Source organism: Talpa occidentalis, unplaced genomic scaffold (assembly GCF_014898055.3).
Source record: "Talpa occidentalis isolate TD23 unplaced genomic scaffold, MPIMG_talOcc4v2.1 talOcc4.9, whole genome shotgun sequence".
NCBI lineage: Eukaryota > Metazoa > Chordata > Mammalia > Eulipotyphla > Talpidae > Talpa > Talpa occidentalis.
The window spans coordinates 112655715-112683413 of NW_023605305.1; the positions used below are offsets into that span (position 1 = coordinate 112655715).

The 27699-nt window shown below is 44.2% G+C and overlaps 1 protein-coding gene across 2 annotated transcripts in view; it reads right to left on the reverse strand.

The window, feature by feature from the left end:
* The window catches only part of SPAG17 (sperm associated antigen 17), a 152678-nt gene that overhangs the window by 35393 nt on the left and 89586 nt on the right, over positions 1-27699 (reverse strand). The window contains exons 23-34 of one of the 2 annotated variants that reach the window (XM_054691767.1): positions 26087-26245; positions 24310-24423; positions 23720-23895; positions 20941-21058; positions 17013-17191; positions 15308-15467; positions 10699-10916; positions 9243-9387; positions 6819-6973; positions 4463-4555; positions 1808-1947; positions 1578-1708 (exon numbers count right to left, since the gene is read on the reverse strand). In XM_054691767.1, the coding sequence (XP_054547742.1) occupies positions 1578-1708; positions 1808-1947; positions 4463-4555; positions 6819-6973; positions 9243-9387; positions 10699-10916; positions 15308-15467; positions 17013-17191; positions 20941-21058; positions 23720-23895; positions 24310-24423; positions 26087-26245 (1788 nt within the window). Of the gene's footprint in view, positions 1-1577; positions 1709-1807; positions 1948-4462; positions 4652-6818; positions 6974-9242; positions 9388-10698; positions 10917-15307; positions 15468-17012; positions 17192-20940; positions 21059-23719; positions 23896-24309; positions 24424-26086; positions 26246-27699 lie in introns of both variants that reach the window. The other variant, XM_037501174.2, reaches the window with a different exon arrangement.

Here is a 27699-nt window from a genome sequence, read left to right on the forward strand (position 1 = left end):
CATGCGAGTATTAAATGATGCCTCACTGTGCTTCAAAAATCATTTCCAAGTTCCACCATTAAACATTTCTTGAGTTCATCCACGTCTTCCCTCTCCACTGGCCACGCCTTAGGTCATTTGCCTTGGAGAGATCCTGTCCTGGGCTACAACTACAACTAGCTTTTATCCACATCTATTCTGTGAATGAACCTCCCCTAGCAGTCAGGTGACTGTATCAGGCCATGTTTAAAACTCATCTTTGACTTTCCACTACTCACAGGACAAAAGAGTCCAAAACATTTTCTCCCCTGCCTCAGTTTGCACCCCTCTACCCTTGTGCTTCAGCTAGTTCGCTCTTTTGACCCCTGTTCTCTGATGCTGTAGACCTCTTCCTCTGTATTCTCCAAATAAAAGCTCCCCCCCTCCTATCTTAGTTAAGTCCTACTTATCCACCAGCTGTTACGCTAGGGTCTTCAAGGAAGCCTTCTAGACCATGTCAGTTTCCTTTGTTAGATGCTCTCAGAGACCCATATAGTTTTCCTTTACAGACCTTATCCCAATTTATAATCAGATAGTTATTTGTATGACTCAGTAATGAATGCCCATCTCTCTAGTTAGCATGAAAGCTCTAGGAAAGCTGCAGGCCTGTCCTGGCTCTCCATTGTTTTCCTAACAGCCTGTCAATGTTTGCCACATGGTGGTTATCAAGGAGCTGCTAGTTAAATGACTGAGCAGCAAAGAAGTTTGAGATGAATTACGATTCTCACACAACTCCGAACATTCACTACACAGAGAACCCTGTTTTCCCTATTCACAAAGAGCAAGGTTATCACATCATGGGCATGTGCATGGATACACCAGAAAATGTCAGTGTAGAAATTCAGGCATATTCATATAAGAGTACCAAGTACGTTCACCAAGAAGGGGAAAGATAGACCCCCACACACACAAGCCTCGACTCAGCACATAGGTTTTGTAAACTGGTAAAGTGCAAGTTTATATGATTGCTTAAATACACATATTACTGTAATATTACATGTACATGTATCACATATGTACATTTTGCATGTAAAAATATTACATGAATACAATGAGCATTCAATCTCTAGCCACATCCTAATTTATTTGAAGTCACTGAAAATACTGTAAATCCGCAATAATGTAATATAGAACTCGTATTTCAGGTTGGCATGCTAATTCACTCATCCAATATACGTATGTTGAGTTCATCAAGGGTACGCCTACAGAGTGATTTAAAAAAGTACTTACAAGAGATATCTTGCTTGTCTTTGTTTTTCTTCCCACCAACATGAAATGAAGGCACACAAGGGAACGGAGCACACACCTACACACAGACACAGGTCTATGCATGGGCAGGTGAGGGGCTCCTAGCTACACAGTGCGTATAGGCTGATGCTCAGATGCAGCTTGTCAGCAACATAAACTCAAATGGCTGGATAAGTGGGTGGCTGTGGCCAGGGGAAAGTGGAGAAGAAAAGTGAGCAAAGGTGAAGAAGAAGAGATGACATGTACAGACTGGATGAGGAGCGTGAGAGCTGGTAAAGGGACAGTGGATCCCAGATGTGTGGCAGCTCTACCTGGCTGTTCCTGGACGGGCTCTTGGAGAACCACAGCAGTCGACTCTCCATATGCCAAGGACAGAAATTCTTCTGTGTCACTGTCTCGCAGGAGTTCCACTCCTGACCCATCCGTATAGATAACAAAAAATCTATTGGAAGGAATAGGAATTGAATCACTTGAAGGATTCCATTTATAATGCTTCTTGAACTTGAATTTGAAGAAAAAAAAATCATCGCGATGGTATTACCTGGGGACGTGTTCATCAGAGAATTGCTGCTGATTCTTATGAACAGTTGATAAGCTCTCACAGTCCTCAGTTTTTGCATTTAAATCATCGTCCAAATTATTTTCCGGTAACATCGTGGACACACTCCCATCAGCCATGACCTAAGAGACAAAGCAGACAAGCAGCTGAAAAGGAACAAAAATGCCAGAAAGCTTACATTTCTGTGGATTCCATTTGAGAAAGCAGGCGAGCTTTTGGGAAGATCAACAACCAGGCATAGTTACTTGAAACAAGTACAAATAACTTATTTGTTCACTAAGTACAGCTTGCACTGGGGACGCCTCTCTACTTACAAAGCTGGGTTGTGAAGACAGGCTGGGAGACATCCGGAGGACGGTGACCAGGACAGAAGTGACTCAGGCCTCATGGCTGAGGATGAGGTCAAGGGGCTGGGAGCATGGAGCACGGGAAGGAAAGGGCCCTCACATGATAGTTATCTTAAAATACTACAACAGAGACTGTACAGAGGGGGGTTATGCTCTGGATTCCAAGCACGGGATGAGGACTCAGGGATAAGCTGCAGAGGGAAACATATTTAATGTCAATATGAGAAGAAATGTCCCAGGCATTACTCCTGTCAGTCTCTCCCGGAAGGAGTGTGAGTTTGGCTGCAAGACCAGTGGAGAGACGCCCTACAAGACCATCAATCCTAGGAGAATGCTTCCCCTGGAGCTCCCTCGTGGTTCAGCCTGCAGGGTTTGGGGTTTTAGGTGTCTATGTCAATTCACTGCAATTTGAAATTTGTTAGTAGCCTGAATTCATGCTGTGAAGAGCATCATTATTTTCCCCAGACAAAATAAGCTGTATGAGGACTTGTTTCAAAATCAAAATTCCATTGAGGACTTTTTTTTTTTAATACTTGTCTTTTTTTTTTTTTAAAGATTTATTTATTTATACAAGAACTGGGGTACAGGTCAGAGGTGTGGGAGGGCGAGAGAATTCACCAGAGAGCGGGGAGCAGAACAGGCAGACGGACCGAAGACACTGCTGAGGGGAGTAGCGGGCAAGGCAGGGGAGGTCTGCCATGCCATGTGGGTCTCTCCTTGGCTGGCTGGGAATGGAACTCATGCTGCAGAGGCTGTGGACAGCCCCACAGCACAGTGTTCAACCCGCTGTGCCACCAGGGGAGGCCCTGAGGACTTTTTGGTGTGGAGTCAAATCTAAAAAATAACTCCACCAACCACCAGTCAATAGATGAAATTCTACTGTGGGGTAAGGAGGGAAAGAAGAAGATATGAGTCCAGAAGAAGGGATGGCAAACCTGCTTTGTCAAGGGTCAGACAGGAACAATATTAGGAGTTTCAGGTCCTAGGGTCTCTATTTCAGCTCCTTAACTTATGCAAAAGCAGCCACGGACAGAATGTAAACGAAGGAGCAAGGCTGTGCTTCAAACAAACTACTTAACCACACTGAAATGTCATGAAATAGTCGCCTTTTGATTTTTTGCAGCCATTAGAACATTTAAAAACCATTTTGAGCTCATGGGTCTATATGGGCAAGTGGCCATGGACTGCCAGTGCCTGACTTAGAGCAGAGCATGTATTTGCAGTGTCGAAGGACAGAGAAGCAGGAGGCAGAGCTCTGCCATCAAATCCCTGAGCACCTCTAAGATTCCCGTCTACCCATCTTCAACCTACTAGAATCCTCCCTAAGGAATATGTCTCATACGGAGGCTCTGCCTGTCAATCAAACTTGCCTGCTGCCCAGAGCATTTGCTCCCACTTTCCTCTGGCTACAGAGCATTCATTTATCATCCCTTTTTGTTGGCATTATTTTTATTTTATTTTTTTTTTTTAAAGATTTATTTATACAAGCACTGAGTATAGTCAGAAGTGTAGGAGGGTGAGAGAATTCACCAGAGTCACAGCGGGGAGCAGAACAGAAAGACTGATGAAATACACTGCTGAGGGGAGCAGTGGTGCAACAGGAGAGGTCTGTCTCACCATGTGGGACCCTCGCCAGTGGCCGGGGATCGAACCGGTGCTGTAGAGGCTGCGGGCAACTTCGCAGTCCAGTGCTCAACCGCTGCGCCACCAAGGGAGGCCCTATTTTTATTTTTTTTTTTAAGATTTATTTATGCATACAAGAACTGGGGTATAGGCCAGAGATGCAGGGGGTGAGAGGATTCACCAGAGAGAGTGGGGAGCAGAACAGGCAGACTGACTGAAATACACTGCTGAGGGGAGCAGCGGGGGAGACAGAAGAGGTCTGCTGCGCCATGTGGGTTGCTCCCTGGCTGACTGGGGATCGAACTCATGCTGCAGAGGCTGCAGATAGCTTCATGGTGATGTCTTAACTCCTTGCACCACCAGGGAGGCCCAATTGGCATTATTTTTAGATGGAGTGATGTTGCTATTACCCTCTGCTCTAATTATCATTCAGCTTTAACACTTCCACTATGGCAATCGTTGGGTGCACAAACACCTCGGAAGGTCACCTGAGAATCAAATATTTTGATATTCATTCTTACTTGCCTGTGATATTGGCCATAAGTGGATAAGAAATTCTAAAGTGGCAAAGGTGAAAACAAACAAAATCTGCAAGGAAACTTGCCAGCGTGAAATACCTCCAAAGCCAAGCCAGAGCCTCTCCCTCCATATCAGTGATGCACTTTACCTGGAAAGTGTTTCCCTCGGGATCCTGGACCTCGCAGATGACCTCAGCTGTGTGCTTCATGATGTACCTGCTCGCTCTCAGCTGCTCACGTTTCTGGAAAGGGTGGTACAGGTCACTGCTTGGCTCGTGGCAGTACGTGGCCGAGCAATCCCTATCAATATGAAGACAGCCTGTGTTCGGAGGCAACACCTTGGAGGGGCAAAGGAAATAAGAGAAATATTAAAAATGTCCTGTTCAATTGGAGGGACGCAGGATATTACTTTAGGGAAAAAATCGCCCATTGATCTCAGCCACAAACTGTTTCTGGGAAGAAAACATGAGATGAGAAACGACTTAGAAAAGTTCAGGGAGGACAAATAAGGAGGCGAACTGAATAAGGAAGATATAATTTCTCCTATGTTCTCATATTTTATCTATTTATTTAATACCTTTTCCAAGTAATCGTCTTGTGCCCTCATTAATACATATATTTTTTTTAATTAAGGGGAGCAGCGGGCGAGACAGGAGCGGTCTGCTGTGCCATATGTGGGTCACTCCCTGGCCGGGGATCGATCTCAACCCACAGAGCTGAGACTTAACCCCTCGGCCACCGAGGAGGCTCTATTCTTCCTCTTTCACTAACTCCTAGTCTGCTGGTTTTCTTGCCATCCTGAGTGTAAGGATACTGATTTTCCAGGTTGCCGTGGAGCTGGAGAGGGAGGAAACACAACAAGTTAAATCACCTTGACTCTTGTTCTTTTTTGAGTTTCTCTTTCTTCCTCAAATTGTTTTAATCTTTTGGTTATAGAGTTTTGAAAAAAGTTGATTTTGTCAATTTTTTCCAGTTTTCTGTTGTTTTTAGGGAGGAGTGGACTTTCAGAGGCCCTTACCTCATCATTCTGGAGGTGCTTTCAGAGTCACTCCTCACCATTGAGAACGAATGTCCATTACTCTATATAGATCATGCTGTTCGTATGACTGTTTCGAAGAGTCTCGGTAAGAATAGCATGAGCTAGTGTGGAGATTTCTTGACCTACTAAACATAGAGCTTCCATAGGATCCAGCAATTCCACTCCTAGGTATTTACCCAAAGGACACAGAAACATCAATTCCAAAGAACACCTGCACCCCTATGTTTATAGCAGCACTATTTACAATAGCTAAGCTTTGGAAACAACCCAAATGCCCAAAAATAGATGACTGGATCAAGAAGATGTGGTCCATATACACCATGGACTATTACTCAGCCTTCAAAAAAGATAAACACATGCCATTTGCAGCAACATGCATGGCGCTGGAAGGGATCATGCTCAGCGAAATAAGCCAGAAAGAAAAAGAAAAATACCGGATGGTCTCACTCCTAGCAGGAATCTAGAAAACTTAAATAAGGGACCAGGAAAATGAATAACTATAAGAAAGTGAAAATCAAAATCAACAAACAACTATGAACCAGAGACACTCTATGGGGGGTGGGGGGTGGGGAGAGGAGGGATTGGGGTCAAAATAAGGGGGTTGCAATTGTATGGGGAATATAAAAATAAAATTTATTTAAAAAAAAAGAATAGATGAGCTAAAGAAAAGAATGGACATACTGAATACTATAAAAACAGTTCCCTCTTCTCAATGATGACATCTCAGAGTGACCTCTCATATTCAATACGTTCTCTGCCCCAAGATGGTCTGCACTGGGGGGAGAGAGGGTACAGGCTGGCCCCATGGGGGGCACTGGCTCAGCAGCTTTCACAGGAAAAGCAGGTCTCCAGCTGCCATCTCTGGCCTTGAGCTCTCAGTGTCCCATGACACCAGCAAGGAGAAAGGCAAAAGCTAATCCTTCTGAGACGAACAGGATGCAGGGACACCGGGGGGGCTGTGTTAATGGGGGTGCAGGTAGGTAGTGGAGTTGCCAAAGGTGCTGCTTCTTTACCCTCCAAGGAGAAAGCTTCAGTTGTGTGAGTGCCCTTCTAGGACAGGCCCCTGCAGCCCTGTGGGGAGCTCAGGTGACATGGGACAGGTGGAAGCAGGAGGACTGGGCAGTGAGAGCAGAGGTGGCCGGGGGCAAAGCTGGTCTGGTAGCTACAAGGCGGATCACATAGGGGCTTCTAACACCCACCCTGCTGACCAGAGAAAGGTTCCTCCCCACTCCACCAACACTTTGGTTTATAACCTTGAACCCAAATACTAAAGCCTTTATGGGAAGTAGGGCAATGTTTTTTTCTGGAATAAACTGTGAAAAGAAGATGGAAAAAGTATAAGGTGATTGAATCAAATAAGACAGCGGCAGCTGTGCGCATGGCCGGAAAGCTCGCTGCCCCTGAGGGGGGTGCTTTTTAGATGAGTGGACTCTTACCCTTGGCGCTCCTCATCCGCCCAGACCTACCTGGTAGGTTCCCTGTGGCTTGGCTATAACAGAGGTCCCGTCCCCAAAGGTGGCGCAGCAGCTGCTGTCCTCGCAGTTGGTGATGACAGTGGCATAGTGCGCGCTCTCGATCTGCATGCACTTCACCTGCCTGGGCACAGCCTGGGGGCCCTCGGCTGCAAGCAAAGGCAAGGAGAGCAGCGCTGACACAGCACACACCAGGAAACACACCTCAGCGGCCCTCTCCACGCTGCTGGACCGGCAGCCAAGACCCAGGGCTGGGGACACCCCATGACCTGAGTGTGGGGGCGACTCTCTCTGCCATTTCAGAAGAACTCTTCTGACTCAAACGACTGAGGTTTTCATTACTCTATTTTGAGAAACTGAAAACATCCAGAAAAAGCATAAAATACAACTTAGCTGCTCATCTACTCACTCAAGATGTATTCTTGTTAATGTCCTGCGTTTCTGCTTCAACATTTTCGTCTAATATGTATAGAGAGAGGAATTCTAGATAAAGTGAAAGTTCACTTTTCTCCCTATTCCTGGGTTTACTCCCTTCTCTCACAATCCAGCTTGATACTTTTATATAAATAAATATATATATATATCAAGAACAATATAAGTTTTGTGTGCTTTAAATTTACAGATTGTATGTTGCTTTGCATATCAGTGTACACCTGAGTTTTTTCACTTTTTTTTGAGATCTCTAGACATCTTAATATGTATGTGTGAGGATGTGTTGAGGATGTGTTTGTGTGTGTGTGTGTGTGTGTGAGTGCATTCTTTTCCTTGTTAACTTCTATACAGCACCCCGTTGTAAGAATATAGCACATTTTTTTCCTGCCCTGAAACAGGTGGACTTTTGTGTTTTCCAAGCGTTTTAATATTATACTCCAAGTAGCACCTCTGTATGTTTCTTTGGGCAAATGTGTAAGGATCTCTCTCTGTAGAGAGAGAGAGAGTTAATGCACATTTTCAATTTACTACACATTTTAAAATTTCCCTTCCAAGTAGGCACTTTCAATTTTCACTCCAATTAGTGGGTTATGACCGCGTCTCTTTTCCCCACTCACTGGCCATTTCTTTTTTTTTTTTTATAGAGGCATGTTTTTTATTTATTTGTTTGTTTGTTTATACATGCACTGGGTACAGTCAGAAGTGCGGGAGGGTGAGAGAATTCACCAGAGCCAGAGCAGGGAGCAGAGCAGGCAGAAGGACCGAAGTACACTGCTGAGGGGAGCAGCGGGCGGCAGGAGGGGTCTGCGCGCCATGTGGGACCCTCTTTCAGTGGCCGGGGAGCAGCGGGGATCGAACCGGCGCTGCAGAGGCTGCGGGCAGCTTTGCAACCCAGCACTCAACTGCTGCGCCACCGGGGAGGCCCTCACTGGCCATTTCTTTTGCACTGAATGTGTACTGAATGCAAGGAAGCATTCATCGCTTTACACACACTCTGGCAGAAGAGAGGAGGGAGTCAGGCATAGCTGCATTTCAAAATTTTTAAAACCAGGTTCTGAGGGTGACTGGCTTGTAGATTCTCTGGAAACATCTCCCGAGGAGCTGCTTAGCCTGCTTTGTGCCTGCCCCCCTCACCTGCCCCACAATTCGGGGCCAGCTTGCAGGGCAAGGTGCCACCTCTTTGGAATAGCCTGTCTGTGCTGAGGAGAGTCCTGAAGGATCCATGATTATCAACTTTTAGTTGCCACCGATCCAGACTATGGGGTTTTAGTGGTAAAAACGCCAAACAGCAGGGCTGTCCCGGCCAGTCTGCCCAGGGCACAGGGCACAAATCCCACGTTGCTGAGTGCTCTTGCTGGCGAGGGCTCCTGCAAGTTACCTCCTTATGCATGTTAGAAAACCCTGTACCCCTATGTTTATTGCAGCCCTATTTACAATAGGTAAAACATGGAAACAACCCAAATGCCCAAGATGTGGTATATATACACAATGGACTATTATTCAGCAATCAAAAAAGATAAACTCATGCCATTCGCAGCAACAGGGATGGAGCTAGAAGGAATTATGCTCAGTGAAATAAGCCAGAAGGAAAAAGGAAAATATCGGGTGGTTTCACTTATAGCAGGAATATAGGAGAACCAAATAAGACATCAGTGCAAAAAAAAAAAATAACAGTACAAAACAGAACAAAGCAAAAATGGACAATTATAAACCAGAGACATCCTGCAGGGGAGGAGGAGGGAGAGGGATCAGAGGGAGGGAGGGAGCAGTGCGGGGGACTGAGGTGATGGTGCACGGGTGCATTGGGGAAGGAAACTCTATGGGGACTCCACCTGAGGGGGTGGGGGGAAGTAAATATTGTTTAAAAATAAAAAAAAATTAAAAATTTAAAAATTTAAAAAAAAAAAGAAAACCCGTGAGGACTCGGCCGCCTGTCGGACGCCAAAGACATTGAGTATTATCATGTATTTAGACGATAAAACTCACTCGTTTCTGGATCACCCGGGGGGACAATCTGATCCTCGAACACTTGATAGAAGGTGGTGATTCTGGTGCCGTCTGCATGGTCCACGATCCTAGACCCATCTTTCTTTTCCACAATGATCACTTTGTCCTCGCGGGTGGTCATGACCTGGACGCGCACAGGGACAGCGCCGCGGTCACTGCAGGCCTCCCCGCGCTATGGGCCCGCGGGACACCCCCGACGGCCGGGGAGCCGTCCATGCGAGGACGTTTCCTCTCGCTCCCTTGCTCTAAACTTTCCCCCCACCCTGGACACCCCGCGTCCTGGAAGTCAGGCAGGGACAGCCCCACGGTGGAGGCTGACACCCCACAGTGGGGGAGCTGGGGAGCCGGCTGGGCGTGTGGGGTGCCTGACTTCTGAGTGAATGCTCCTCCTGCTTTCATGTCAGCTGGTCTGACCCAGGTCGCCTCCTTGGAAAGGACAGACTTAATGCAGATGACCGTGGCCGGCGAGACCCAAGAGCACCATGTCCAAGAAGCAGACAGACCCAAGGAGGTAAGCGTCACCTCCGCGGCCCCAGGCATTCCGCATTGACCAACAGTGTGTGGTTGGAAAAAAGGACAGAGAGTCCAGAAAGCAGAGATGGCAGAGAGTAGTCTTCTTATCTAGACTCTGGGGCACTGTGGAGCTCCACAGAGGATGGCCTAGCGCTAGGCAAGCCGTGCAAAGAGCCGGGCTCAGACCCTGACCACCTGTTCGAGCCCTGGCTCCGGCACTCCCTGGACCCAGCACTCCAGCACATTGTTAACTCACCGAGGTCCGGTTTCCTCTTCCGTGTGATAGTATTCACCAGTGTGAGGACCGAATGAGACCATGTATGTAAAAAACCCGAACTCTAAGTGTGGCACAGAGAAGGCTACTGGTCATCTCAGGGTTTCCGTGTCACAGCACAAACAAATTGTGTATTACACCCACTGGCTCTGAGGCGATGTTGAATTCTTGAGTTATTTAGTGTGGATACTTCCTTACATATACAGTAAGTGCCTTAAAGTTAAGGATTGTGAAGAAATTTCTAGCACTTCAGGTGCACACACAGAAGCAGGAATGAAGTTCATATCTAAAATAACGTCCCTCACTTCTAAAAGATATGAGATATACACAAATACAGGCAACACAAATATCTATGGCATCATTACTGATATGTCTTAGGAGTGGTGTGGAAAATTCATTACCTTTCTCTGATTTCAGAAGCTGGTATTTCATGATACACTGTGCTGGTCAAATAAGCCACACAATGTTTTCTGATTTGGGAAGTCGGATCCACTCATTCATTCATCCATCCATCCCTCTACTCACCTATCCAGCCACTACTTAACATATAATTATTGAAAATGTATTAAGTGCCAGCTAACCCACTATGCGTTGTTTCAGAACTTGAATCATTTAGAAAATGTTGCAATATGCAGTAGCTCGCCATACCGTTCCATGGACAGGATCTGTGGACTGGAAGGATAAAAACGGAGTCAAATCTGCTATCCTTTCTAATCCTCTGGTGCCAATCCGATCTCCGACAGGTGTGGTTGTAAACCAGGTGCCTACGTGAGCTTCCACGGGAGTTATATTTTGAGATATTTCTGGTGGCGGTTCCTGGATATCACTCTTATGTGCCATTAATGATTGATTTTTGTGGCTTCTTCCTGGGGAGGTCAAGCAAAATGAAACCAAGAATATAATTATAATACCAAGCATATAAATAATCCATTAAGTTCTGAGACTGTGTAAGCTAACTTGGACATGGTGGCACGGACATTCTAAGTGGCATTCAGTTATTACATAATTTCTCAAGAGAGAAAAACATCAAGGTATGGCTATCGTGTTCTCGGCAGTTGAACTTTGGCTGGATCCCACCTCCTCCCACAAATTGTATCTTCCCTTATTCCAGGCTTTGGTTCTGCACCCTGGTGTTTAAAGCTTACTTTTGTTTCTCCACGTTAGTCAAATTTTCATACTCCTTCCCGAATCTAGATGTTTAACTCATCATTTCCCTGATTTTGTCACTTTGTCGATCGGGGAGAGGAAGCATCTTTCCTCAGTCCTGGATCTGGAGAGCCAGGCATCTGGACCTCTCGCTGGGGTGCAGGGTGTACACAGTTTGATCTCTGCAGTGACCACCACCTGCTGCATACTCTGCCATATCTCCCCACCACCCTCCATTTGGAACAGGAAGATAGAACTGTGATTAAGATCTCAGTCTCTCAGGATAGGTTCACTTCATGTATATGAATAACAAGGAATAATTCCATGGCCATGTGTCCATCTTATCAAGTCTCAACGATGAGGTTAAACTCAGATCCAGAAACAAATTGTGAGCCAAGACAGCAGAGATCACAAAATGTGCAACCCAGTCGTGAGTCACGGCCTCAGATGCAGACTCAATTAATGCAGGCAATCAAGGGAGAAGACACATCAAGCTAAATCTTTCCACTATCATAAGATTGAATTTGGATCTATTTATGTGTCCAGTGGGTTAAAAGACAACCAAGAGACAGGGCTGTCGATATTACTTACAATGAAGCTCAAGAGTCAAAGTGTTAGAAGTAATGAAAGAGAGGTAAAAGACCTCCAATGTGAGTTTGGTTGGAATTCTAGAAAGCAGGAAAGGACAAGGAAAAGAAAAGAAATGGACCAGAAATAACATTTGATGAGAAAATTATTGAGAAGTTTGCAGATAAATGAAAGCTATTACAGATTTAAAACCTACAGATCTAAAAATCTCAGTCCATTACATCTGGATAAATAGAAAGAAATTCACACCCAGTTAAATCATATTAAAATTACAAAAAAATATTTTAAGCATAGTTAAATTATCTTCAAAGCAACACAATAAGAATGGCATTTTTGTCAAGGTGCAGAAAGAAAATAACTGTCAGCCTAGAATTCTATAATCTGTGAATCATCTTTCAAGAATGAGGACAACCTAAAGATATTATCACAAAAGGTCTGTTATACAATAGACAAAAACCTCCAGGGAAAAGAAAAAAACTTGCCAAATGGAAATTTTAAAATACCCCTAGAGACTGATTCCAAGAGACACATTTAAACATAAACCACAGAAAGTGTGGAAAAAGTTATATTTGGAAAGTATTAAAATACCTGGTGAAGGTACAATAATATAAGCAAAATAGAGATTAGAACAAAAAAGAATCTTAGAATAATAAGCCACTGCATTCCCATAAAAAGTTAAATTCACCACAAAGACATAACAACTATAAATTTGTGAGTATCTACATTCATAGCCTTAAAATATATAGAAAGGAAAATCTGACAGAACTATACAAAGATACTTATTATTTAACAAAGTATAAGGAGCACAACACCGATTCAAATATTTTATGCTTTTAGGAAATTTAAACATACGTCTACTGAATAAACTCATACAGATTAAAAAAATCTGTCAGAATACAGAATAGGGCTTGGCAAGCTTTGAGTCATCTTTGTGACTGTGGAATGTGAAATGGTTTCTTAGAAATGACACCAAAAGCAGAAGCAACTAAGGACAGAATAAACTTGACTTTATCAAAATCGACACCATCAAAAGAGACATTACCAAGAAAGTGGGAAGATAATCCACAGAGTGGGAGAAAAAAGTCACAAATCATTTAGCTGATCAAGAAGTTGTATCCAAAATATACAACTACACTGACACAACAAATGGACAACAAGCAAGCAAACATTGGGGAAAGGATTTAAACACACATTGGTCTAGAGAAGATATGCAAATGGCCAGTAAGTGAAGGAAAAGTTGGTCAACGTCCATTGCAGGTGGTGATGCAAAATGGGATGGCCACTTTGGAAGATAATCTGGCAAATTCTTATAAAGCTGAACATGTCCATGCCAGGGAATCTCGCTCCTGGGCATCTAAATGAGTTGAAACTTATGTCCATACAAAAATCCCATGGCTATATTTACAATTGCCAAAAGCCGGAAGCAACCAACATACTCCTAACTAGGTGACTGAATAAACTAACTGGAGCACAGCCATACAATGGAATAGAATCCTGAGAGAAAAAGAAATGAGCATCATGAAAAGTCATGAAAAGTCATGGAGGAAACTTAAATGTATGTTACAAGATGAAAGGTCAGTCTAAAAGGTCTGCAAACAGCATGATAACAACTACACGAAATACAACAACTATATATCAATATGGACAAGGGGGGACTACAAGTCAACAAAAGGGTCAGGGATGTCCAGTCATTTTGGATGGGGGTGGTCCAGGGTCAGAGAGTGGAGATGATGGATAAGTAGAGCACAGGGGGTTTCTAGGGTGGTCAGATTCTGTAGGACACTCTAATGGTAGATGCATGACATTATGCATTTGTCAAAACTCATAGAACTGCACAACACAAAGAGTGAATTCGAATGTAAACTATGAGCTTGAGTGAATGATAATGCATCAGTATCGATTCATCAATGACAACCAAAGTTTCACCCTTTCAAGTTGTTAGAAACAGGGAAAACTGCAAACTGGGAAGAGAGAAAGTAGAAAATGGGAAAACTGCGTATTTACAGTTTGTTTCCTGCCACCCCCTCCCCCAACCTAAATTACTCTAAGAAGAAATTCTCTCTTTCTCTCTCTCTCTCTTTTTTTTTAAGCGAATGCACCATTGTGAAGAAATCTGGCAGGGCTGAAGTCGGGAGAGCTCTGAGCCAAGTGAAGCGGCCAGGCCTCCGTCCTCTCTCCTCTCCTATCAGCAAAAGAGGGAGCCCTCGAGCTGGCCAGCAGGGAAAGCTCTGCGGATACTTCGTGCACTTTTGTAACCAGGAAGCTTTTGCTGCTAATGAAGGAAAATCTATTTCACGAAATTTTGAGCAACCAAAAAGGAATTCAACTTGCGTCTGTACAAAGTTACTGGGTCCTGTGATTAGACGTGTGAAATTGACAAAAATGATTAAATCTTGATCTCATCTCACTAAAGGCTGATGAGAAGTGAGACTCATTTTAATGTTGGGACAGACTGGAATTCAAGTCCTGGCTCCACCACCTTACGAAGTTACGCGACATCTCTGTAAATGGGGTCATGAAACTATAGCTCACAAGGTTGTCAGAACTAGCTGAGTTAATTTCTTTACTACTCAGAACTGTGCCTGGTGCACCGACATGTATCTCTTCTACATAAATATCTCTCACAAATTAATACAGAAATAAAGAACCCCTAAGAGTAAGACAAGAAAAAATGTGAATGGATAGTTCACGAAAAGGAAAAAAAAAAAAAAAAAACACTAAACATCTTTAACCATTGAATCTCGCCAGTGATCAAACAATGCAAATTAATATAACAATAAGGTTCATTAATTTTCTATCCAGTTGAATAAGCTGAAAATAATGGAAATACCCAGGGCTGGCAAGGGTATGAGAAAGCAGACATTTGCACAGTGGTCCGGGGTGTAAACCGGAACATCACAGGAGAGCAAGTCTGCAGTTTGATTGTGGCAGACACGATCACCAGCTGCTGCCCCCTTCACGCTCTCTTACCAGCAGGCCTGAGCGCTCACCTCCTGAGAAAGTCAAAACCATCAGATGCCTGTTTTCCCAGACTCGGTGCCCGATCAGGTCTAGTCAACAAGGGGAGGGGGGCCTGCCAAATCTGGAAATAGTTTCCTCTTGTTAAAGATACTTGGAAGCTTCTGTGTGGACCTATGTCCCTTCTGTTCTAGAAGCTACTGTGTGAGGACCTCAGGTTCTGTCTGAGGACCTCACGCCTGGAGTGGATGTGGCCTTGCGACTCTGGGCAAAATGTCAGAGAACCGCAGAGGGGCCTATGCGGGACCCTCAACTCTAGCTGTGAAGACAGCAGCCAAGCGCTGGAGCTATTGCTGTGCGAGAGGAGGCAGCGCCATAGGGAAGGGACAGGAGCTGTGTCGAAGGGGAAAGCTGTTCGTGGAACCGATTCCAGTCACAATTCATCTGTGTATATATACACGTAGGTGGATATAGATAAATAAAGGAGATTAAAGTGAGTGAAGGTTACCCCATGGAACCTTTATGGAACGGTTCATGCCATAAACTGAGTGGCTCCAACCTTTACCTTTCTTCGTGATGACCGTCTCAGACGGCGCCGTTTCTGACTTTTGCTGGGAGGCCGTGTCCATCAAGTCCCCGCTGTGAGGACTCGCTGGCATCTCAGTGGGGGGTAAAACGGGTCCTGAATCTGGGCTACTGCTCACTGCCCCATCTGCAAAAAGGATCTGAGGGAAAGCAAACATGGGGCGCCGTCAGAAGCAAAGAAGGCTGGTTCACGTTTCACGTTTTCAATGTGCCAGCCTGGAACAGGCCCGGAGGAACGCAGAGAAATGCTGCTCACAGACCTCCAGACGCACCGCTGCACGACTCCACATCCGTGGGTTTCGAGATGGGGACAACAGCTTACTGACCGGCAGGACAATGCTAGCTCAGGTTTTCCATTGGCTTCTATTTGTTTCCATTTCATGCCTCGGATTGAATTGACTCGGGGCTTACTCTTGTCCCATTGTTCACCCTTCCCATATGCAATTGGGCAACTATCCACGCTTCTTCAGTGTCACAACTACACGTAAAGCTTTATCTCCAAGTCTCTGTTTCAATCAGTATCTACCCACTATGTACAGTGTCTCCAGCTCCTACAGGCACATCTATCTGGTATCAACCACTTCAACCTGCCCGGTGAGCACAAGAGCTGCCGTCGGTCTGCTGAGGAGAAGCCCAGAGCTCATCTCGTTCTTATTCTGGTGACCTTCAGGAAGCTTCTAGAATTGTCTATCTCTGCAGTCTTAAAATTGGACTACCACACATCTTAGTGATCTTAAAAAAAAAATAATTAGTATCAAACCTGTTTTGGTATTTGGTACCCTGCTTTCATCTCAAGTATTTTTTTAAGCTCTGGCAAAATTTCCTTTATTATTTCTTTCATTTCCCCCACTTCCTTCTCACTATTCTCTTCTTCTGGAAACCTTATTCCATAGATCCCTTTCCCACATCTCTTAACTCTTCTCTCCCTCATGAATTCCCCCTTCCCTTTTTCAATTGTTATTCTAATATATAAGAAGTCCTGATGACTTTCTGTAGCAACTTTTTCTCTTGTTCTTGGTCCTATTTCTTTAATTTGTTGAATCTTGTACTTTTCTTTCATGGGGCTGGCAGTCTCCAAGCTTACTAATTCCTGGGTTCCTGGTCAAATTCCTCACTGAGATCCCTTTCACTTGGTGGTGGCAGAGCGTCTGGTTGTGGGGTTTCCCTCCCTGTGGTCAGGGAGAAGCAGGGCAGGGCACATGGGTCTGGATGGAGCCCCAGACTCCGTCCATGAAACATCTGTATTGGAATTCTCATTCTGATTTTTAATTATCTACCTACTATGCACGATGCCTGTACATAGTACAGACAAGGATTTTTTTCCTTCTCCATGTTTGAAACTTTGCTCTTGTTCTCCATCAATAAGACCCACCTAAGTTGCATTTTCTAGAATGTTCCCAATCTTCTGATCCACGGACGACCCATTTGCCTCAGAAGAGGAGATGAACCATGTTCAGTCCACATTCTTGCATCATGTGTAGAATAAGCTACTTGTGTCCTGGGTGACACAGACAGTGATGTTTCCCCTCACTATGCATTTGTCACTTCCCGTGTCACTCACCCCGTTTTCACATGGGTTGCCCCTCTTCCCCACCCCAGTACCACAATTCTGTTTCCCTCCCATAGCTTGTTTGTTATTTTACTCTGCAGCAGGAAAGTGCAGCTTCTCTGACATGTTCTGTTACCTGTGTGGATCCGTCCAACATGTATTTGACCACAGTGCCTTGGCTGGTGATGACCCTGGACGCCTCCTGCTCCACGGGCGGCATCACCATCTTGTAGGACTCATAGTGTTTCACCTTCTGGGGGTAGCTCTGTCGCACCATGATGTTCCAAGTGGGTTTCTCATCCACCACTTCCTGATCTTAAAAATAAAAAAGGTTTCCTACGAATTGGGCATGCTGTTTGGCGGGGGTGTTACCTTCTCCCTTAATTACTTTCATTCTTTTGCCTGCATCTGGATAACCAGGCCGATTCCAAGTCACGACATGGTTCCAAGTGCTGGTTTTTGCTGCCTACAGTTTTAATGCAGTAAACAAAGTCATCTACAAGAACGCACAGATACCCCCTCCGGGTGTAAGTCAACCTCTCAGGATGCCTGAGGTGCTCCCTTTATCCACCCCCACCCCCCGCTTTGATACTTTTCTCTCTCCTGGGAGTAGAGTCTCACCCCTGGACACGCTTTCCCCCTGGTGTCCCATAGCTGGTTGCCTGGAGCCACAGGGGAATTCCTTCACACAGGGAATTCCCTCCCTTGCCCTTCTTCTGTTATTCCTCATCTTTCAACACGAACACGATGCCCTCACCTCTAACCAAATTCAGATTTCTCTCAGGATTCCACTTTTAGGGAGCTATCAAGGAAGAAATCACCTAGAAATTTCCTTCAAAAGAAATGAAAATGCATACATTGTGCAAAAATGAAAAATGATGTAAGAATTATATAAAATAAAATATTAAAAAATAAAATAAAGGGCTAAAAATAAACATTTAAAAATTAAAAAAAAAAAAAAAGAAAAAAGAAAACACTACTAGTGCAATTTCTGTTCCATGGTAGTAACTCAGTTTTTGCTAACTGGATAATTTCCTCTTCTCAATTTATAAAGTAGATTATTGGCATAGAGTGATGGCATTTCAAGGGCTCTATAAGGCTGGTGGGAAAATACTTTTTTCCTTCATGTATCAGTTAAAATTTATCATTCTGTCTGTCTGTCTGTCTGTGAGGCAACACTGGTTTACAACACCGTTTGTGGTTTGAAGGTACAGGAGTTCCCCTTACAGGTGTTATCACCACACACACCCACCCCAGTACCTCCAGCCCCACCACCATGGTTTAATGTGCATCCCCCCCACCCTGTTTTCACCACCCCGTCTGCTCATCCCTGCTGGTGACCTCAGCTCCACAGTCAGATTTCTCGGCATTATTGTTAGTCTGACTTTATCTGGCCCTTTGTTTCTCTCTCGTCCACATGTAAATGACACCACCCAGCACCACTTGCCTTCTCTGACCCATTCTACTCAGCATGAGTCCATCCAGCTCCATCTACTTAGTCACAAATGGCTAGAGTTTACCTTTTTAAGAGCTGAGTAATAGTGCATCGCATAGGCACACCCTGTCCTCCTCCTCATCTACGCATCAGTTTTTGGGCAGTTAGGCAAAGTTTTAGGCCAGTTTTGGGCATTAATATAGCCATAGCTTGGCTACATAAATATACTACAATGGAACAAAGGAGAACATAGTTCCCGTCTTTGTATTCTTTAGGTAGATATCTGGGGATGGAACTGCTGGGTCATATGGTAGATCCATTTTAAATTTTTTTTAAAAAATATTTATTTATTTATTTTATTTATTTATTTATACAAGCACTGGGTACAGTCAGAAGCGTGGGAGAGGGAGAGAATTCACCAGAGCGGGGAGCAGAGCAGGCAGAAGGACCGAAGTACACTGCTGAGGGGAGCAGCGGGCGGCAGGAGAGGTCTGCGCGCCATGAGGGACCCTCATCCGGGGAGCCGGGGATCGAACCAGCGCTGCAGAGGCTGAGGGCAGCTTCGCAACCCAGCGCTCAACCATTGCGCCACCGGGGAGGCCCCATTTTTAATATTTTGAGAAACCTCCAGACTGTTTTCCATCTGGGCTGGCCCCACGCACTGATAGGAAAGTATTTTGGAACGAGGGCCTTTCATGATTAGCTTCTCAAATCATAGAAGCAGTAATAGTGACAAAGATAAGCACTTTTGGATCTATTTTTATAGGCTAACTGCTTTGTTGATGTATTTTATCAGTCTACCCCAACAACTGTTCATATTAGACACTTTTACCTTCCAGAATTTTCAGATGAAGAAATGGGAGCTTGGGGGGGATTATAACATCGCCAAGGTCACCGAGCCAGTAAGTGGCAGGGCTGAGATTTGAACCAGGTCTCTGTGCTATGTTGCAAAAACCACCACTGCGACCATAGTTAAAAACATAGCAAAAATTTAACACTGGAATATGTTCCAGATTTGAACATATTTTTCCAATTAATACTTTATATATGTGGCATATCCTAGAGGAATAAATAAGTATAAGTTATTTTTAGCTGCTCTTTTATACAAGGAGGAGTTCAGGTAGAGGTGGGCTCTGATGTGCACAAGTTCACCCAGGAAACAACTCACCCAGGTTCTTTCTTATACCACGTGGCCTTCTCTGCCATGTCCTTGCTGACCTTGATGAAGATATTGTCATTTTCCTATTTGTGTTGTAAATTAGGATAGTCATAACATGTGGAAGGTTTAAGAATGATTATGTGTTCTAGGAAGAGTTAAAAACCATATTGTCTACCCTGACAGAAAGATGAGAATATCTGACTGGAAAAGATAGCTGAATGGGTATTAAGCTGGGGTCTGAAAACAGGATCAAACAAACAGGCAAACATCCCAATATGTCCTTGAACTTAAAGCAGGTCATGTTCTCAGCAGTACACCCAGGGCACTTCTCTTTGCACTCATAGCCTCTCTGACTTTGGGAGACCCTCAGTGTCCTGAAGTCTCGGTAGCACACATGGGTGCCATTACGGAAAACCTTCACCTTGGAAACAGAACCAAGGCCCATGGTCTATTTTCAATAATTCAGAAAACCTAATGAAAAGCAAAAATGTGACAAAATAGATTAACTACAGTGTTTAGTTTCTTTTCTTTTGGCTGCAAGTAAATACAACACTGAATTATCTTGCAGTAGATACACTTTTTCTTTGAGAGATACACTTTTCAGATATGGTGTACATAAGAGAATAGGATATTTCATTGTGAAATAAAGTAGAATCCACTGACGTAACATTTGTCAGATGAAAAAGCAGAGACAGTAAGCAACTGAAAGGGCCATCTGGTTAGTTAGAACTCAAGTCCCAGTTCAGGGGTTGCTCTGTGGCGCCTCCCACTTCTACTGTAATAACAGGCCTCTATTTACGTGATACTGGATTTCAATCACCAAAGTGGGTGTCTCATTAGGTTAACAGGAGAAATCCTACCTGTACTTATTTCTTCATCTTACTAGGCTAAGGGCCACCACGTGCAGTGTCAACAGAAATGCAGACTCTATAAAAGTGATGCACTGATCCCTGGGAAGAGGCTGGTTTTCTTCAACTGTTTCACCTGCGCTTACTGCTGCCTACTTTGGGGTCCACTGTCTTTTGCTCTGATCAAACCAGCAAAGTCCCATATGATTGATCCTTCCAGAGTCGGGATGATGGGGCCTCACAGTACATGTTAAGGGCACTGACTCTGCCATCACTGGAGCAAAAATGGCATTCCATTTTGGCTAAAAAAAAATCAAGTCAACTTAGGCATTGAATCACCCTGAGCAAGTTACTGAAACTTCTGAAGCTTCACTTTATTTTGTAAAATCGAGTGATTAACTTATGAAGTATTTGTATTTTATAATGTATATTCAGTATTCTGATAATTCTTGGCCCACCGTTAAGTACCCAAAACGATTGTATCATTACTATTAGTCTCCTGCTCATTATCCACAACAAGCATGTTTAACTGGTAGGGGAAAAACACAATTTCCATGGTGAATTAACTGTTTCCTGTCAGACTCTGTGCCCCTGCCTCCCTGACCCCCAGGCTAGCACTCACCTGAAGACCCTTGCCCAATGAAAGTCACAAGGAGCCCATTTGGGCAAGACACATTTAAGTTTTGGAAGGTGGGGACGTAAGTGGTGTCTTCTGTAACAGGTTCTGGTTCCACTTCTTCCTGTGAATAGTTCACACGTGAATAATTACTTGTCATTCCCTAAATAACTGATGATTTATTTTGACCACACACAATGCTTAGTATGTGATTTTCCCGTAACTGGTGGGCCAGGAAGGGGGGCCCACAAGGGTGCAGGAGTCTCTGTCTTTGTGAAATTTATATCCTGCCTGTACAATGGACACACGGGCAGGTAAATCAGTCAAACAATAGTGCCAATAGTTGGCATGTCTTATTTGGGAAAGAATCATGGAGGATCTGGGGCTTTGGCTCACCTTACCTTGAAAGATGCTTCTGTGGGCATGTGTAAGGACAGACAAACACCCCCACTACCTCTGCGTAATTTCTAATTTGCTATTAGATACTTAATGCTATTAGGACATGTGTACTTATTTTTCTGTAACCAGCATGTTCTGCTTTTGTTACAGAATAAGAGGCAATAATAAGAGGCAATAAAAACATTTGTAAATTAATGGGGGTTTGGTTGTGACTACTTAAGAGAACGGGATAAGACATCTGTAAAGGCCAGGACTGGCCACAGTGCAGGTTTTCTGATCCCATGCAGACCGGGTAAAGGAGGAGTCAGAGTCCTCAGTGGTTTTGCAGGTTTTTTATTGGGGTTCACCAGGCATATGGCAGGCAGGGGTGCTGGCTGGGGGGCTGGGAGGCTGGCAGGCCTCCCAGCCCCCAGCAAGTCTTTACTTTATCTGGGCTCTCTGGCGTTTGTTCTGCTGCTTCTCGTTTTCTCTTTCGGCTTCGGCTTCTACTGCTGCTGCTTTGGCTTCTACTGCTACTGCTGCTGCTGCTGCTGGTGCTGCTGGCGTCCCCGTGACGCCGCCCTTAAAAGCACAGTCTTAGCTCAGCTGAATCCCATCTACCTATGCCCACACCCTATTCCAGGTGCCCGCCATCAGGCATGCATTCAGGACAAGGATCCATCATCTATCCTGATGGCGGAAGGGCAGAAAAGCCTGATATTTTCTTTACCCTACAACATCCTAGATAATTATGTGCCAACTATGCCTGAATATCTTGCTTGGTTGGGTGAGCTCCAGAATAACAGTTACTCAGTTACTTCCAACCATGTCCTAAGGAAAATCATTTCAGTTTTTCCAACTGGTTACCTCCAGTTAGTCACTAAAATCATTCCAACTGATCTCTCATTGCTGGATCTTTAGTTTATTCTTACTTGACTTCAACTGCTCATTCAGGTTGTTCTGCCTTTCTTTTATTACTAACATATAATGTATGAAAAACTAGCTGAAAGTCAATTAAAAACATAGAGCAAATTTAAAAGGAAAAGCTTATGAAATTCTGTAAAATGAACAATAATGCTCAGAGACATAAACCTGCCAGGAAAAACCCATCATTATACACAAAACCATTCCCCACTTTTCCATAACATCAGTTAAAATAAATTGTTGGGTGAACCGATGGGTTTGCTTCCATGATGCCTTCAGCTGACCTGATTTTCTTTTTTTTTTTTTAATAGAGGCATGTTTTATTTATTTATTTGTTTGTTTGTATACATGCACTGGGTACAGTCAGAAGCGCGGGAGGGTGAGAGAATTCACCAGAGCCAGAGCGGGGAGCAGAGCAGGCAGAAGGACCGAAGTACACTGCTGAGGGGAGCAGCGGGTGGCAGGAGAGGTCTGCGCGCCATGTGGGACCCTCCTCTGGTGGCCGGGGAGCAGCCGGGGATCGAACCGGCGCCACAGAGGCCGCGGGCAGCCTCGCAACCCAGCGCTCAACCGCTGCGCCACCGGGGAGGCCCCAGCGGACCTGATTTTCAATGACTCATCAGCACTCAACACTGAAATACTTTTACTTAACAAGGCCCAAGTGGCCGGGGAGAGGAAAGCTCACCCGGGACAGCTATGTGAACCCTGTGCAGGGGCTATGATATACTCAGCCCCATAACTTCCAACAGCCGAGTACTGGGACATTGAACAAACTGTGTAACCATCTTGTAAGTACCAAATGTGAAGATTCGATCAGAAGCTTCTTTCTCCCTCCTTTAGAATCTCTTTTTTGATCTCTATTCTTCTATTGAGAAAATGCTTAGACTCAGTGGGGGGAGGCCCGGGGAAGCCTATGTGTGGGTGTCTCTGTAGGTCTGTGTGTGTTTGCATGTGGTGAAGGGCGGGAGATAGAGGGTAGCTCACTCTGATCAGAAGTGCCTTGTCCCTTAGTCTCATTGAATTCTTAGCACTTCAATATCTAAGTCCAGTTCTATCAAATGGAAGTGTTTCTACTAGTTAGTTACAGACGCTCCTCTTCCAAGCATATCTTATCCCAACGAAGGTAAATAAAGCTATTTACAATAAGGAATGGTAGGAATCTGACCAAGTCAAAGCAAGACCATCCAAGAACAAAGGTGGAAAAGAGGCTAAATTGGTCATTCTGAGCTTAGAATAACTTGAGACAATTTACACTGACAGTATGTGTCTGGCCTGGGGACTCAACTCCTGTGTGCAAATTTCTTCTTATCTATTCAAGATGGAAACAGCACCACTGACACACCTACTGTATTTAAAAAGTTAACTTGAGGTGGAAATGGAGTTCGGTGATCCAAACTCTGGATGGGGGAGGGTAAGAGAAGGGCAGAAAACAAGGGAGGGGGGAGTAGAGGGGGAAGAGAGAAGAGGTCCATGGTCCACTTACCTTTTTCTCTTCTTCTGTTGGCTGTTCTTCTTCTTTAATAGATTCCTTGGGTTTTTCTTTACCTTTTCCTTTCACTTTTCCCTTGCCTTGAGGAACAGTCACTACCACAGGAATCACCGTTGGAATATGGACTGATGGGATATTCAACATTGTTTCCAAATAAGGATCTTTATCCTCTATGAACAGGAAATGGATAAGACATGTAAATTAAGAACTCCCGTGTAATAGGTTTGTGAAACAAAATTTATTTCTCAAACGTACAAGATGGCTTATTTTCATGAGCTAATTAACAGAAAATTAGTATACATACACATGTGTATATAGACGACTTTCTAAGTATATGTAGTAATAGGTAATATATACATAAAAGTGCTATTTAAGATGTCAAAGCTCTGCTATTCTCTATGGATGGAAGGTTATACGTGCACAAACATGCACATGTATGCATACATAGGTGCACACATTTATCCACACAGTTCAGGAAATGAGGGGGATTAGATCAGAAAATGTTTATCAATCAGTGAAGAGGCTAAGGATGGGCGGAAACCTTGGTCATGAGACACTCACCCTTCCTGTGGTGTCTCTCTTACCTGGCGCCAGTCCACTTGACCCATAGTAACTGATAGCGAGGCAGATTCCATTTTCTAAGGTGGCAGAGAAAGATCCAAACTTGCTGACAGCTTTATTCTTTGCATCTGATTGTTCTAAAACATGAAATGGAATCAAGGGCATCTCCATTTTATTAAAATCTTAGCAAAACTCAATGCAAAGGCTATGAATGGAGCTTTGAGCTCGTGGGTCACAATCAACTTAAAAGCAACTGATTTAGCGAGTGACTAGCCTCTACTCAGGCTGCTGGAGGCGAGCAGCATTACAACGATGAGGATGTGAGACTCTTGTCTGAAGGGCTTTATGTTGAAATGAAGGGGAAGTAAGCTGGCTGATGACATAGCCATATGTCGTTATTCATTTGGTAGAATATCTGCAGGAGTTTTAAAATTAAAAACACCCAATCAGGTTAAATTTTCCCACATTTTAAAATACATGCTTAAATCTCCTCCTCACATTTAAAATGGTTTACATTTTTTTGAATCGTGTTTTTACTGAGATAATGTGGGTTTACAACATTGTAATAAAATTTAAAATTCCTTCAATTTTAAAACACATTTTAAAATTGCCTCAGTGAAACATAATTTCAAAGAAAAATGTTTAATATACATTCTTTTTTTAAGATTTATTTATTTACGCATACAAGAACTGGGGTGCAGGCCAGAGGTGTGGGGGGTGGTGAGAGGATTCACCAGAGACAGAGCAGGGAGCAGAACAGGGAGACTGACTGAAACACACTGCTGAGGGGAGCAGCGGGGAGACAGGAGAGGTCTGCTGCGCCATGAGGGTCAGCTCCCTGGCCGGGGATCGAACTCTTAATGCAGTGGCTGTGGAGAGCTTCATGGTGCTGTGACTTAACCCCTTGCGCCACCAGGGAGGCCCCTTAATATATTTTCTTAAAGTATACATAAAGGAATGTGAATTTTTTGTTTTGTTGTTTCATTTCCAGTTTACCACTTCCTCCATTATCCTATAGTCAAGATAGGATAATATTTATTTAAAATATACTGACTCATGCTGACGTAACTTCTAGAATGGTAAATTTAAATGGTAAATTCATTTTGGAGCCAAAATGAATGCTAAGAGTTGACCACAGCAGGGAGATGGGCAGAAGTATGCACTGCCAATGGCAACAGGCAATTGTGCAGAAGTTTGAGAAAATACTTTGAAGCAAACCATTGAAAGGACTCCAGTAAACAGAGCGAAGAACACTCGTCAGAGGAAAAAAAAAAAAATCTATGCTCAGAAAAAATGGAAGATTTTTTTTTAAAACACACAGAGGCTGTTTTAAAACATCACATGCACAGGAATTCAAAAACACGCATCCCCACCAAACCATTTATTACCCAGTGGTGGGATGGAAGGGCAGGAGGGTGATCACTTTTGAGATTCGAATAAGTTTCTTAGAAAATAAGGGAAAAAAGGAGTCAAAACCGAGAGTAAACATTCAAACGGGAGGAAGTTATGAACAAGATATAAGACGTGGAGGACAGCAGACATTACAGAAGGAAAGGGGATGAAGAAATGGAGGAAAGCAGACATGGGCTTCATAACTGAAAAGAAAAAGTCCCTGAGATGAAGGAATGATTGAGTCTCAGATTAGGACTCACCTTGTTCCAATTTAGAGGCTGAAGCCTGTGCAGCAGGTCAGGCCTGCGTGCCAAGGGACAGGGATGCGCAGTGTTTCCTGGGGGAATTTGGGGGGGGTCACGTATGGGTGAGGGTTAGACCCGCTGGCCACAGGACTCAGCTGCTTACCTGTTTCAGGAGTTTGTTCCTCATCTTTTTCCTCTCTCTCTTCTTCTGAAGAATAATCCTCTTCCTTTTCTTCCCTTTTCACAATTTTCTTAGGGTCTTTTAAATGAATTAGGAAGTTGTGTTTGTCCTTATTCACTTTCACTTTGATAAAAGTTGGGCCTGGGAAGAATCAGGGGTGGACCAAAGGTTGATGGTGATGCCCTATGAACTCTTTGACAAGACAGCTGAGAAACAGCACAGTAATTAAACCAGGGAATGGAAATACTGAGGGATCCCACCACTTTTATAAAGCCATGTATAAAAGAATAAAGCAGGCGGAATCCCAGGAATAAATGGCAAGTAGATCAGGGAGATACCTGCAAATTCCAGCAGAGAAAATAACTCAGTGAGGCTAATGTATACCTGTGTTTAACTTTATGACTAGCCAAATGGGATAATCCACGTGAAGAGTTTACAATTTATAAAGAATTACATAAGTGGGGGCCTTCCTGGTGGCCTAGGGATTAAGCCTCAGCGCTATTACCACAATGTCTGAGTTCCATCCCAGCCAGTGAGCTACCCACATGGCACAGCAGACCTCTCCTGCCTCGCCCACTGCTCCCGTCAGCAGTGTATTTTAGTGTATCTGCCTGTTCTGCTCCCCACTCTGTCTCTGGTGAATCCTTTCACCACCCCAATTCATGTATGCATAAATAAAAATAAATCTTAAAAAAATTACATGAGTGTTAGCTATAATCATTTTTATTATTAGTAGGACCATGTAAGAATTTTCCCAACACAACTCAACAGGGGACAAAACAAAACAAGTAACCCAGTCAAAGAATGGGTAGGAGAACTAAGTAACCAGTTCTCCAAAGAAGGCAGGTGGCTAACAAGCACAGGAGAAAAAAGTTTCATCTTCACTTATCATCAGGGAAATGCCAGTCAAGACCATATGAGATTCCATCTCACATCTGTAAAAATGTCCCAGAAGTAAGTGCTGGCAAGAATGTGGAGAAAAGGAGCTGCCCTCACTGCTGGCGGGAATGCAGACTGGTCCAGCCCTTATGGAAAGCAGTGTGGAAGTGTCTCAAAAGATTGAAAACGAATCTGACATAAGGACCAGTAATTCCACTCCTAGCCACTGACTTGAAAAATTCACAAATACTAGCTTCAAAGGAGCCTTGCACCCCCATGTTTATTGCAGCACTGTCTACTCTGGCCAAATTAAGGAAACAGCCTAAGTGCCCCCAAACAGATCAGTGCATCCCAGAGATGGGTGTATACACAATGGAATATTACTCGGCAATCAAAAGAGACAAATTCATGCCATTTGTGGCAACATGGATGGCACTGGAAGGGATTATGGCCAGTATAATACGCCAGAAGGAGGGCCTCCCCGGTGGTGCAGCGGTTGAGCGCTGGGCTGCGAAGCTGCCTGCAGCCTCTGCAGCGCTGGTTCTATCCCCAGCCACCGGTGAGGGTCCCACATGGCGCGCAGACCTCTCCTGCCGCGCCGGGTGCTCCCTTCAGCAGTGTATTTCGTCAGTCTGCCTGTTCTGCTCCCCGCTCTGGCTCTGGTGGATTCTCTCACCCTCCCGCGCTTCTGACTGTACCCAGTGCTTGTATAAATA